This window comes from Thalia democratica, chromosome 9, assembly GCF_965202585.1.
Source record: "Thalia democratica chromosome 9, ktThaDemo2.hap1.1, whole genome shotgun sequence".
In the NCBI taxonomy this organism is placed as follows: Eukaryota; Metazoa; Chordata; class Thaliacea; order Salpida; family Salpidae; genus Thalia; species Thalia democratica.
This window is the reverse complement of record NC_139173.1, coordinates 16,703,461-16,716,492: the sequence shown is the minus strand read 5'-3', so window position 1 is coordinate 16,716,492 and position 13,032 is coordinate 16,703,461. Positions and strand designations below refer to the sequence as shown.

Here is a 13,032-nt window from a genome sequence, read left to right as displayed (position 1 = left end):
TTCTTTATGGAGTTTTTCATCAACATCGGTGCGCACTTTCGCTTGCGCACCGAATCAGTATATTGGGTAATTTCCCTAACTTTTCACTAATTGAATTCAAAATTTCGTTTAACTTTTTCGAATACTAAAAAAACACAGTTGAAAAAAGGCAAACTAAGCAGAAAAAATAAACAACAAAGGATAAAGATATAACATTCTTTTTTTTACTTCTTTTCTTTTTTGGGTGGCACGTATGCGCCAGTGTCCCTCCCCACGCTACGTCCCTGGTGCATACCTAAGAAATGCGTACTTAAGCGGCAAATAGAGAACAAAATAAAATTGTGATCCCCCTTTGAAAAAATTCTAGACACGCCCCTGATATGAACTATGATTATATATGGTAAGCTTTAGTAAAACAACTAAAAGTTAATTCAAAAAGGATCTTTTTTCGAACAAACTTAAAAACTGACCATTTTGTCTTTAAAACATTCCCCTTAAGCGGTTTAATTCCGGTAATAGAAATATTTAATTCAATGTTAATGAAGTTATTTACTTTTTAATTACTAACAACTGTCTATTTCGTTTCGGCTAGTTTTACTTTAACTTTAAATGTTTAACCTTTGTTAACTTTTTTGTCTTTGCTAATAATTAGATTCACAGATATTATTTAACAAAGAATAAATACAAGTACTAGTAAAGATTAAAGTATTCGTTGTATTTATTTATTTTACCGTTCATAATGTTTTTATTAATCATTAAAAACGGATATTTTGAAACAATATCTAAAACATTAAAATTTATTGCATTACATAAACAAATATATAAAAGTTTTTTAAATCTAAATATTAAAAAATGTTTAAAATAAACCTATTGAAAAGGTCTAATGAAATCTCTGAAGTATGGAGAAAGAAATTAAAAAGATTATATTGAATAGAAGGTACTTTAACATATTACGCAGTTGTCAAAGAATAGGTTATGGTTAAAAATTACTTTTTTTACATATGAAAAGAAATTTTTTCACTTTAGAGTTTATTTAAAACTAAAATTTGATATTGTTTTAATTATTATCCTTATAACTAAGTTATTTATTTAAGATACAAAATTTTTAATATTAATTTTGAATAAATTTGTTACTTTGTAATATTTTATTTTATTGATTTTTTTATGATTTAAACTTCAGTTTAACCAAAACAAGGAACGTAAAAAAAATAGTTATAACGCAGAATATAAAAGAATAAGTTCCTTAAATCGAAAGAAGTTTTTTTAGCAGAACTGTTTAATTTAACTAACTATTACAGATCAAGCCTCTGAATAACTAGAATTTAGTTTTTTTGTTAGCTAACAATTAAAATTTTTAACTGAAAGTTAAAGTTAAACAAAAATACAATACTCTTGACGTTACTTATTTATTTTACTAAAAATGTACTTATATAAGTAATTTAAAATATTTCATCATCTAAACAAAGCAATTTGTTTTTTGTTTTAAAATTGCTACTAAAATAATAAAACATAAATACTATTTTAGTATCTCTTTATAATATTGATAAGTTTTTTTTTAGTGTTGTTTAAGCGGTTTGTAAAAATTCAGTTGCCAAGATTGTTAATTAAATTTACAAAAAAAAAGGTCTACCTTTTCAGCAATTTGTATTAAAAATAAATAGTCCTTTAAATCTTGCAAATAAGTATAGAATAAGTAAGAGTTTGCATATCTGACTAAAAGTTGTAGACATTTCAATTTTTTTTTCATTATATTAAAAAAACTGGTGTTGAACAAAACTATTTTTAAATATACATTTTTCTATTTTATTTTATTTTTCGACTCAATCGCTAAATAAGATTTATTATTACTTTTATCAAATAAATTTAATAAGTTCATGTTTGTAATTTTCACTTGTAGTTTAGTTGTTCACATAGAACACTATCTAAATTTAAAAACTAACCAAAAAGTTTAGTTAAACATAACAGTGAATTTTAAAACACTGGAAAAGCAATACAATAAACAACTCAACGGAAATGACTATAGTCAGTTCTAATTTCTCAAGACGTGCATTTTCAACCAAGGATTTCGTTTTCCAAGCGACTAACTTGGTATTTTCTTTGTACATTTTAGTAGCCTTGGTGATCTATTATGTCAAATTTGAAAGCAAGAAAAGCAAAACGAAAGAAAACAGCGTTCTTAACATGGTATGTTTATTCAATGCTACTTGTGCGTTTGTGTGTGTTGTCAAGGACTTGCCAATACTGTACATTAAAAGCAGGACTAAACTGTTTTGTTTCCTTCTAGTCGACATCGCTGGAGGTGTGCCGTACTTTTTTGGGGTTTCTTCGGCTTTCGGAATGCTTTGGTATCGCCAACGAAAGCTTTACTCGAGCCCTGTAATGAAAGTGTACGTTTTTAAGGGGTTTAACGCGATTAACTACTTGCTTTTGATCTGCTTCTTATCATTTATGGTTCCGATCGTGGTGATTTTTTTGTACGAGTCAACTTGGGAGCTACACGGAAACGAAATGTGCAAGCACAGTTTTGAGGGCAAAGTCAACATGGTTGCCATGACAGTTAGCTACTGCGTGCTCACAGTTACCTGCCAGCTTGCGCTTTTCACCTTTATTGCATACCCCATCTTGTGGAGCTTGCTGAAGAAAAAGGGTCAAGTGGGCCCGGATTTGAAGAAAATTTTGAAAAGGCTTCTTCTCTGCACGCTGGGCTGCTGCGTCAGTTCGTTCCAAATAAACTTGTTCATTCTGCTCATCAACAACAACCACGTCTACCTGTACTGGCCGAACTTTGCCGGCCTCGACCTCATCTTGACTGCACTGTGCGTGATCGGAACGTTTGGAAATTGGCGGATGAGACTTTTTCCGTTTTGTACAAACTTAATCAAAAAGCGACAAAGTAATGAAGGTCCGTTATAAATTAGTGTAACGCAATGAAAAAGTTATGAAATACCATAACGTATTAACAAAAAACGCTATAGACTAAAAATTCACAGTAAACAAAGTAACCATAAAACACAAAAAAAAATTATTCGACATTGTTTTTTAATAAGTCGCATCAAGTTTCAGCGCCAGTTTGCGAAAATATATTTTAGGTGTATTCGTAACTTTTTGTATAAATAATAAAATTGTGCAAGCATTTAAATTTTATTCAATTTATTTTTATTGTTGATGAAAATATTTTAACTTCTAAATTAAAACTTAGATACGCTGTATTTGTTCATGTTAATAAATCGTAATCTTAAACGAAATACATATCTAGTTTTTTTTGAAATCACTTTATTTTTCAATAAAACTTTTATCCGTTCCTACACTTTTATATAAAACACTGTACATAAGTATTTATATTAGTAAAATGAACTAATGCATGGCTAAAATCTTGACACCATTTTTCTTATAACTGGTGTTTTAAATATAATTTAGTAATACAAATAAATAAGTTTTTTTAAGTAACAAAATTTGTTACTTAGGCTTAGATTTGTTTTTCGTATCTCATGTGTTTAAAATTTTGGAACAAAAAAGTTATTTTTAAGCTACCAAAAATACAAGTTATCAAAACAAAATAAACAACCTTAAACGCTGAAACAAAACAAAATCTTTGAGAACGTTAGTGATGAAATATATTATTTACAAGTGCTTAAAGAAAAATTAATAAGTAAGCTAACAATTTTAATACACATTGTATTTTTTTGGTGTTTTTAATTTTGAAAATAGCATTTGTTGCAGAAACGTCAAACATTTTTTTTTATGTAAAAAAATGAATACATATTACTGACTACTGTTTTATTAAACTTGTTTTAGTTTTATATACTAAACAAAATGTGATATAAAAATTATTTTCCGCTTATCAGTTTATCTATTGTACAATTTGAAAATATAAAACATTTGTAATAGTAAGTACTTAGACCAGAGGTCGGCAGCCTTTTATAAGTCGTGGGACGTTTTTCCTTGAAAAACTAGCTCACAGGCTGCATTGTATAAAAAAGTCTCCCGCGGGCCGCAGTTTTTTAAACTATTTTCTACAATACGGATGGCTACGCTAGAAAATAAGTTTTTTAGTTTGTATAGTAATGAAATGTTATGACTTGAACATAAACTGTGACTATTTTATTGAAAAGCCCGAAACAGTATAAAAATTTTTTTAAGAACTAGTTTATAAATTGTTAGAATCTTTTTGTTTTTTAATTTAAAAGATTGTGCTAATTTAAAAACTTAATTTCAGCGTAAATACTTTAAATATTATGATAGTAGGCATTTTGTTTAGGTTGAAATATAAAATTATAATTTATCAAAACTGTTCTTATCTTACATTTTAGATTTTAATTCTTATTGAATTAACTACTTGTTATTTTTAACTTGTCAATCGATGAAGTTGCAATCAACGAGACTATTGTAAAGTTAAAAAAAATGAAACGGTTTTCTTAACTCTGTAAAGAATTAAAGAAAAGAATAAAAATCTAACTTATAACAACCAACGAATACCATGACTTGTTTTCTTGACTGTAACTTTAAATCAATCTAAAGATATTTTTACAACTTATCTACAGCCTTTTAAAAATATGACTCGATAACCGAAATGTTTTTTCGTGCACCAGGTCTTAAGATAAGTATTTTGAGCGCTTATTTTTGTCTTTCAATAAACTTTATAAAAGAGTTTATCAGTTTTCTTGATTAACTTGAAAAATATATTTACTTTGCAATTTACTTAAGTTTTTCATAAAAATCATTTTTATTTAAATATTAGACAATAATGTAAAATTAAGTTTTTATTTTAATAATTAAGGAAACATTTCAAAAAAAATTCTGGACAAAAAAATTAAATTAGTACTTAATCTACGCACTGTATTATAGAACAAGAACTTTTATTTAGATTTAGCAATAAACAGAACTTATTTAACTAAACATGAAACTGTCTATTATAGATTATTTTCTTAAGTTTTGTTTTAAGTAATATTTTTTTATGAAAAAACATTCAAGTAGTTTCATTTCGTATTTGATAGACATAATAAAAAAACTATTGAAGTTTTTAAAGGTCTTAGTTTGCACAGCTATAATAAATCAAGTGGGCCAAAATATAATTAAAACGCATTCGTAAAACCATAAAAGTTTCTTAAAGCCAATTGTTTTCAAGTGTACTGGAACTCTAAAAGTATTTTTTATGTAAAACAAAAAAAGAAGAATATAAGTAAAATACTTTGTTGTAAAGTTGTAAAACATTCCTTTTACTAATCTTATTTTCCACCATTTTAGAGCCAGCATATTTTTTGCGAACACTCACGGTGAAAAATCAATTATAGTTTAAGAGGCTTCAAAAATTTTTTTTTATCATGTTTAAAAGTATAAAAATTATACTGCATTAAATTGGAAGTTTGAGTAACAAAACTAAATCACATTAAAAAACAACTTTTTTTTGATAAATAAAGTATTCAAATAGATCTTAGTTGTCTACTAACTACTTAGTATGTACAAAATTAATGAGATTTCTTTTTCCTAAAATTTATCCTATTACGACTGTGGTGTACCACTCGATAACCGAAAGGTTCCTTTGTACACCAGGTCCTTAGACCAAACTTTTTGAGCACTTTTTTATCGTTCAATAAACAATATTAACGTAAGTTACTAAAACACGTTTTTAAGCAAAGCACGTTTTTAAGCTCCTTTATATTACCAACATACTGCGTGTCTTAAAGATTAAAAACAATTAGCTTTTGAACTCAGTGTTAAGCAGAACATGTTTCTGCCTAAAAAACTCGGATTCTTTGTAACAGCTAATTGTTGTCAAGCAAAAGGACGCGTAATTTACACGCTCTTCCCCGCCGCGGGAGCCAAGTACTGACGGATGTTGAAGCTCAAAGAGTTTGTCATAATCAGCTTGTTACCGCCGTAGTTGTACTTGATGTTGACGAGAAAAGAGCCTAAGCTGTCGAGGGAGTTATGTCGACGATTTTCGTAGGTTGGGCCTTATCAAAAGACCTCGTCAAACTGCAATCGTAGAACGCGAGCTTTTTCAGATCTCCGACGGCTATAGTTTTCTTGTCCGAGAGGTTCATATCGAAGTGCACCAGTTGACAAAGTTCGGGTGCCTCTGGAACTTGCCGATCTTGATCACGCTCAACAATGAGGTTCTTGCGTCCGCTTCTGTCACCTTCTGCGCGTTCCGGTCCTTGTTGAACCAGAAGTGGTTGGGCAGCAAAGTAAAAGTGGGCAGTTTTTTCACCACCCCTTTTAGCCTGTACTTTCTGGTCTCGAATCCAGCCTCTGCGTTCCAAACTCTGACGTAAGGAACTCCAGAGGAACGAATGCAGGTTACGGGAGGAAACGACCATCGAGCTTCCGTGCTTCGGTATGAACACGGCGTCGGTCATGCGGTGGTGGCGGAAAGGTCTGAACCATTATTTCGAGCGTCCCGCATGTCAGCAAAGCTCCATTTGTGTGCAGGAGCTAGCGTTTAGCTTACTTCTGTTTATCGACTCTGAAGTGTTTGACGCTGATGAAGTTTTCGGCGCTGAAGTTAGATTGTCGGTTTTACAATTTGCTCACAACTCTATTAACCGTTTTTTTACTTCTATACTGTAGGTGAATTTTAAAATTATTTCGACTTTAAAAAAGTTTTTATAGTTTATTAGGTTCAAAAAATTCTTTAACTATTGTTTTAAACAGGTGTATAGATGGTTGTATAGTTACTTCCTACTTTCTAAGTTAAAATTAAATGTGTTTTAAAACTGAAAACTATTTTCAATTTTAACAAAGTATTATTTTAAACGTTTTTGCTAATTAAAGCACTCAGTTAGATCTTAGTTGTGTAATTAACTAGTTTGATTACACAACTACTTAAAATGTTGATAACTATTTAAAATGGTGAAAACGTTTCACTATAGTTCAACATTAGATACATTTAACCAGACTGTCATTGAAAGTTTATTAAGCCTCTATATTTTCTTTGAGTATCTAATTTTTTTATTATCTATTAATAAAAACCGAAAGGGTTTTTTCGTGCACCAGGTCCTCAGACCAAACATTTTGAGCGCTTTTTTTTTTGTTGTTCAATAAACTATAATAATATATGTAAAAAAAACTTTCAAAGTGTAACTTACAGTAGTGAACAGTAGTAAAAGTTTTACCATATATTAACATTTTTTATTTAAGATTTATTCAAAAAAATAAAAAAGGTAATTATATAAATAAATGAACAGTTTTATGCTAACTTGTTTCTGTATGATTTGAAACCGATAAACTTTTAAAAAACTAAAGTAATTAATAACTAACATTTTTTTTGTTTTACATCACTGTTTAAAACTACTTTAAGTCTAAAAAATTATCTTAATTATTTATATATCATATCCAAATTACATTTATACGACAAATGAAAACTTTAAATTATTATTAAAGATCGTTTTAGTAATAATTATTTGTTGATTTATTAATATATATTTCAAGCTCTTTTTAAGTTTTAATTATAGTTATTTTATTTGTTCAAATAATTTCGTTTGCATTTGTAATGTTGACAAGATTTTTAAACATTTTAGTATTAATAACAGACTATTAAAGTATAAGGTCTTTTCTTTAAACATAATAAGCTATATAAAGAATATTATCTTAAACTCTTTTACACAACATAAACACTTTTCAAAATTTCTTTAAACCTAAAACTATCTTTTATTTTTAATGAGAAAATTTATAATTAAGTGTTTTTTTACTAATTGTATAATTTAAAAAATGAAATTTTTAATGGGTTTAAGCAGTATTGACAGTAAAAGTTCATGGCTTTTACTCACCAGACTTTAAAAAATAATGATGAAAAAATTGTTTTGTATAAATCAAAAACATTATTACGTTTTTATTTTTAATGTGAGTAAATTAATTTTTTTACATGTAAAAAAAGTTTCTTCATTTCAATTAGTTGTTTAAATTTAGAATTAGACACATATATAACCTACATAACTTTAGTTATATTTTATTCTATTGCTTTTTTACGGTTATATCTTTAGCATAATGTAAAATTTGAGTTTAAGAAAAAAATAATGGCTATAATACTAGTTGATACCAATTTGTTTATGTTGAAATATATTTTAACTATTATTTAAAATACGACTGCATAAAGACAACAAATAGTTTTTGAAGATAACTTTTATTTGTAGGATTGTAGCAAAATAAATTGTTTAGAAACTCAAAACGCTAGTGTTTTTCGTCAAACTCTTAAAACAATTTAATGCTATTTAAATTACTTTATCATAAATCATAATTTTTTGTTTTATTTATTATTAGTTATATAAATATTACATTTATTTTCTTTTGTTCAATAAAAACTTGTCTTTTTTTGACATGCTCAAGCATCTCTATCAATAAAACAATCATAAACAAACTAAAAAATTTTGAAACAAAATAACCTTATATTTTTCTTTTATATGGTCTATAAAAACAAATTGTTTAATAAACATTTTTTTTAAAGTTATTAGTTTAAATCAAACTGCTTTAATTACTAATAAATTTATTTAAATTTTATCTAACTTCATTATAAGTTTGACCTATTCAGTAGTTATCTTATGTAAAAAAGTTTTTTTGTTGTAGTTAATTTTTAAAAAGACAACAATGCGCTTATAAGATAAAAAAAACTAGACTAGTGTAAAAAATAGGTACGACTAATAGTATTTTTTAAGCAAAACTCAGACTTATATCAAATAAACCATTTTACTCTTCTTTTAATAGTTTAGTTTATAAATTAGTTAGTCTTGTTTTATTTAGGGATAACTTTAGAACTTAGTAAACATTTTTTTTTTATAACAAGATATGAATTTATTCTTTCAAAAATTTATTTTACAAACTAAGTTTCGGTCAAAGACCTCGTCAGTGCTTAAATAAATCTAAAAAAATATGTGACAGTCATGGAAAATAGCATTTAAACAATTAATTAAAATAAAACCAAATTTTTACTCAAAATTTTTACTTAAGAAATCAAATTTTAATGTTAAGCCTGAGATTTGGGTGAATTTTAGTTAAGTTTTAAAATCAATATAACAACAATAATGATAATAATAAAAGCTGTATGTAGCTTTCTTTTTCTATGTTTTCTTAAAACTAAACTATATAATAACAAGATATTATAAAAATGCTTAGAAAACGTTTGTTGTTTAATTTTTAAGCTGCTGTTTTACAAATTGAAAATACCCTTAATTTTTACAAGATGTACGTTTAAAAAAAAACTTGCTTTATATAGGTATATATTTCGTACTAACTGAAAATATTTTTTTAAGAATAACATTTTGAAAGTTTAAATCAAATCACTGTTGTCAAACATTTAATTCATTATATCGTTCCATAAAAACAAACATCTATTTTCTTTTAAGGTTGAGTCGCAGCTATAACATTTTTATTAATGTATCCGTATATATAATGATAGTTAAAAAAAATCTCATCCTCGAAAAAATAATAAAAGTATATAATAAATTTTCATGTTAAATTAACGAGAAAATAGTGTATTTAGTAAAAATTATATTTGATTTAACTATTCAATGCACCATCCACATGAGTCTCTGCAATCTTTGAACATTTTATAGTATGCAGTTTCGCACTTGTTATTTTTTATCATTTTTTGACAATATTCCTTCGACTTGATATCTTTACAAACGACTGGACCTGTTGTTCATGGAAGTAAGTATATAATAGCTTATTTACTTTTAAGATTGGAACTCATAGACACTTTTGTAGGATAACCAAAAACATAGAAACGTTTTTCATACAATATACACTTTTAAGCAACCATTTAAATAACTAAACTACACATAAAAGTTTTGTTTAACATACTATTCAACCGATATAGTTTATTAATTAACTTTTAAAAGACCTTCATTGCAGCCACAACTTCTTCTGCATTTTTTTGTTTTGAAGTTTAAATTCCTGCATCTGTCGGTGGTCATAGCATCAATGTCGCAGCCTTTTTTTTTGTTTTTACAACCAGGATAATCTAACAAAAGTTTTGATATTATGTATCTGTTTATTTTTTATCTTATAAACAGTATTAGTTAGAAACAATGTACATACAACTGATAGGTTGGATTTTATTATTCACGCCAAAGGAAAACAACTAACAGCGAGGTTTTGGTTGCATCTGTTCTATATTTGAAAATACCAACAGTTACACCGAACAATAACGAAAAACGCTCACCGTCGACACATGTAAACTCGGTTACATCAAAACCACTTTCACCGCATGTTGCCGCTGTTGGACCGACTGCGGAGTGCAAGTGGCCGCAAACCACAGAAACTTTTTCCCCGAATGCAAACGTTTTTCGGTCCCACTCTTTGATGTGTCCTTCCCCGTTGACTTTTGGCGGAAAGCATTTGTCTAATAATTGAAATTGCATTAATTGATCTATTTTTTCATTATATTGTTTTATTCTTTTCGGTTATGCATATGTTTAGCTATACAAATAAAAGCTGTTACTTTCAAGTTTAAAATCCTGTTATTAATTTTTTTTTGACACTTTTTATTGAAGGTAACATTAAGATAATTAACTTTTGACGCATAGCAACGCTTCCGGTTGAAAGTTGCCGTCCGAGATGTAATTTTGGTCACCTGCCCGGGAGCGGTGTTTTCGGGGCAAGAAGAGATGTTCAGCCACTCTCCGTGGTCAAAAGTCCTTCCGTGGTCTCGCTCTTTCAGAAGGCCTCCGCTGGAGCTGCCGTACCTCGCCCCTTCGGTCAGCTGCGGCGCATTGCAATACTCTAGGTAATAAGGAAGTTTATTAAAAAAAAAATATTTCAAAGGTTTAAGTTTGAAACATTTTTTTAGTTACAGTCCACTTGGCAATGTATTTGAAACAAATGTTGTGTATTTAAGTTTGTTGTTTAAGCTTGCTTATAACTAGAAAAAAAAATCTTAAATAGTTAATTTAAAGATACTTAAAATACTTTAAAAAAATTGACATTGTTGTATAAAGCTGTATAAAAAACAAACGTAGTACATTTTGAGGTTCAAATTAAAAACTTACTTTCTTTAACATCACACTTGTACATAGCATTTATTTGATGGATATCCTCTTTTGTGAAGTGCATAGTCTGAAAATTGTTTTAGCTCTTTAATATTAACTAAGTAAATTAAGATAATCGAAATTTATTTTAACATTTTATTATAAAAGTATTTAGAACTAAAAAAATTTAGATTTTATTTTTTATAATATAAAAATTGCAGTTACCAGCTTAAAAAACTAAGAATTTTTATTTCAAAACACTTACCTTATCTAATGGAAGCCCAGTCTCTTTATCGATCATTGATGGACCTTGTGTTCTATTTATAGCATAAGTAAAAGATCCATACATCATAATGGAGTCTTTATCAAAGGGCGAATTGAAAGAGTTAATATCGTAAGGTTCAAATTTTCGAAATGCGTTACGCCTTTCTATAAAGTTTATTTGTTTTAGGTTAAAACTAGTTTTGAATTAATATTGTGTTAGTTTAAATAAAATTCTTAACTTTAGTACAATTTTTTACATCTTTAAAAACCATTACTTCTTTCGAAGCTAGTTTTTAAGGTTGTATGTTTAATTAGAATACAAGGCTTTTTTTTACTTTTAACAATTTTAAACGTCATTATAGTTACTACTGAATTAAAACATTGTTTCAAACCTGGTTTTATGTTTTCAAGAAAAACAGTTATGTAGTCATCTCTGTCAGGCCTTGATTGCTCGTGATAAAATCCAATAGTGTGCATCATTTCATGCAGGACAATTGTGTATTTTTTGCAGTGTTTTGTAAGTGACAACTGTAGTTGAAATAAATATATATTATTATGTTACAAATATACAAAAACTAAACTATTTTTAAGGTTTTAACTGAAAAAAAAGTGTTATGTAAAGTGAATAAAATTTAAATATAAATTTAAAAAAGCGATAAAATGTTTAAGTTTACTGTTAATGTTAAAATAAAATTCAGTAAACACATAGTATATTAAAACAGATATAAAAAAAGTATAGTTAAAGGCTTACTTGTAACAATAAACATAAACATAACTAACTCTCTAAAAGACAACATAAAATTAAAGTAACAGAAAGTTTGAAACTATTCGTTGTTTTAATTCTTATTAAGGCTTGTTTGAATTGTAAAGTATTCAAACTTAAATCAAGTTACTTCAATTTTAGTTTATTATTTTTGATGAAATATTTGTCACGAACTTTTTGATTGCCTCTAGACTTGACTCTGCCCACTAATGACGAGCAACCAGCGTAATTACCAATTCTCAGGTAAGGTTCTTGGTCCGTTCTCGGGACGAATCTTATGCAAGTGTTTTTGTTTAAGGCTTCGATTGCTTCTTTTATGTATTCTTTTACTTTTTGTACTATAAAAAAATATATACTAGTATGCAAACGTAAATGTGCTAGAATGAAAGTTAGAAATAAATGTTAGTTGTTTTGACAGTTTTCTACTTGAAGCGCCCAAAAAAAAAAGCGCCCAAAGTTTCCCTCTTGGTCGCGGTGCATGTTCCACCTGCTGTTCCACCTGCTCGCGCCTCTTTTCACCCTCCTATTGTGCGCCTCCACTCGCAACCTCATCCTGTCGTGCGCCTCCTGCGAAATCAAACCTTCCTCCGAGATCGGTCCCATCAGCTGGTCCATTTGCTCGTCCGTCAGCCGCATGTCTCCTTCGTAGGTTCCTGTGGGCGGCGGTTTTTTCGAGATTAGATTTAAATTGTTGAATTAAAACAATTTAGTTATAAGCATAGATTTAAATAATTATTTACTAAATAAAAGGTATTAATTAAATATTCCTAGCAAAAGTGTTTTCTAATTAGAAATACATATTCTTATTTACCGTTAACATCCAAGCACTCTTTAATATCAAACTCATCTACATCTTCGATTTCATTGGTTAATATTTGTTCACACCTCTTGCTCAGTACTGCTGCGCTGTAATTCGAAACCAAAAACTGCAGTACTATAAAATATGTGGTTTAAGTTGAAGATATATTATATTTATTTACAAAAACAAAACGTACTTGTTAGAACTAAAACTATTTTCATCAGCATTGTTTACTATTGTTATAACTTATTTCAGTTTTACTAGTT

The 13,032-nt window shown here is 28.1% G+C and overlaps 3 protein-coding genes across 3 annotated transcripts; 1 reads left to right on the top strand and 2 right to left on the bottom strand.

The window, feature by feature from the left end:
• Positions 1 to 1,932: 1,932 nt before the first annotated feature.
• LOC145844390 (uncharacterized) lies at positions 1,933 to 3,245 on the top strand. Its single transcript, XM_082951787.1, has one exon. The coding sequence runs from the start codon at positions 1,993 to 1,995 to the stop codon at positions 2,890 to 2,892; it is 900 nt and encodes a 299-aa protein (XP_082807913.1). The 5' UTR covers positions 1,933 to 1,992; the 3' UTR covers positions 2,893 to 3,245.
• A 5,927-nt stretch (positions 3,246 to 9,172) lies between these two features.
• Positions 9,173 to 12,367, bottom strand: LOC145844405 (zinc metalloproteinase nas-15-like). Its single transcript, XM_082951801.1, has 8 exons — positions 12,142 to 12,367; positions 11,597 to 11,732; positions 11,206 to 11,369; positions 10,962 to 11,028; positions 10,487 to 10,695; positions 10,136 to 10,315; positions 9,815 to 9,934; positions 9,173 to 9,606 (listed from the first exon to the last, which is right to left on the bottom strand). Exons 2-6 carry the CDS (start codon positions 11,682 to 11,684, stop codon positions 10,157 to 10,159), a joined length of 687 nt encoding a protein of 228 aa, XP_082807927.1. The 5' UTR covers positions 11,685 to 11,732; positions 12,142 to 12,367; the 3' UTR covers positions 9,173 to 9,606; positions 9,815 to 9,934; positions 10,136 to 10,156.
• On the bottom strand, positions 12,367 to 13,032 carry LOC145844406 (uncharacterized). Its single transcript, XM_082951802.1, has 3 exons — positions 12,963 to 13,032; positions 12,779 to 12,901; positions 12,367 to 12,620 (listed from the first exon to the last, which is right to left on the bottom strand). The coding sequence occupies exons 1-3, from the start codon at positions 12,991 to 12,993 to the stop codon at positions 12,370 to 12,372; spliced, it is 405 nt and encodes a 134-aa protein (XP_082807928.1). The 5' UTR covers positions 12,994 to 13,032; the 3' UTR covers positions 12,367 to 12,369.

What these genes read in the sequence shown, in the direction of transcription:
- LOC145844390 (XM_082951787.1), top strand. Translation starts at nt 1,993, where the DNA reads ATGACTATAGTCAGTTCTAATTTCTCAAGACGTGCATTTTCAACCAAG.
- LOC145844405 (XM_082951801.1), bottom strand. Translation starts at nt 11,684, where the DNA reads ATGATGCACACTATTGGATTTTATCACGAGCAATCAAGGCCTGACAGA. An exon ending in CAAGTGTGATGTTAAAGAAA is followed by an intron (nt 10,696 to 10,961) that starts GTAAGTTTTTAA and finishes CTTATTACCTAG; the next exon opens with AGTATTGCAATGCGCCGCAG. An exon ending in AGCGTTGCTATGCGTCAAAA is followed by an intron (nt 10,316 to 10,486) that starts GTTAATTATCTT and finishes TTCAATTATTAG; the next exon opens with ACAAATGCTTTCCGCCAAAA.
- LOC145844406 (XM_082951802.1), bottom strand. Translation starts at nt 12,993, where the DNA reads ATGCTGATGAAAATAGTTTTAGTTCTAACAA. An exon ending in AATAGTTTTAGTTCTAACAA is followed by an intron (nt 12,902 to 12,962) that starts GTACGTTTTGTT and finishes CATATTTTATAG; the next exon opens with TACTGCAGTTTTTGGTTTCG. An exon ending in AGAGTGCTTGGATGTTAACG is followed by an intron (nt 12,621 to 12,778) that starts GTAAATAAGAAT and finishes CGCCGCCCACAG; the next exon opens with GAACCTACGAAGGAGACATG.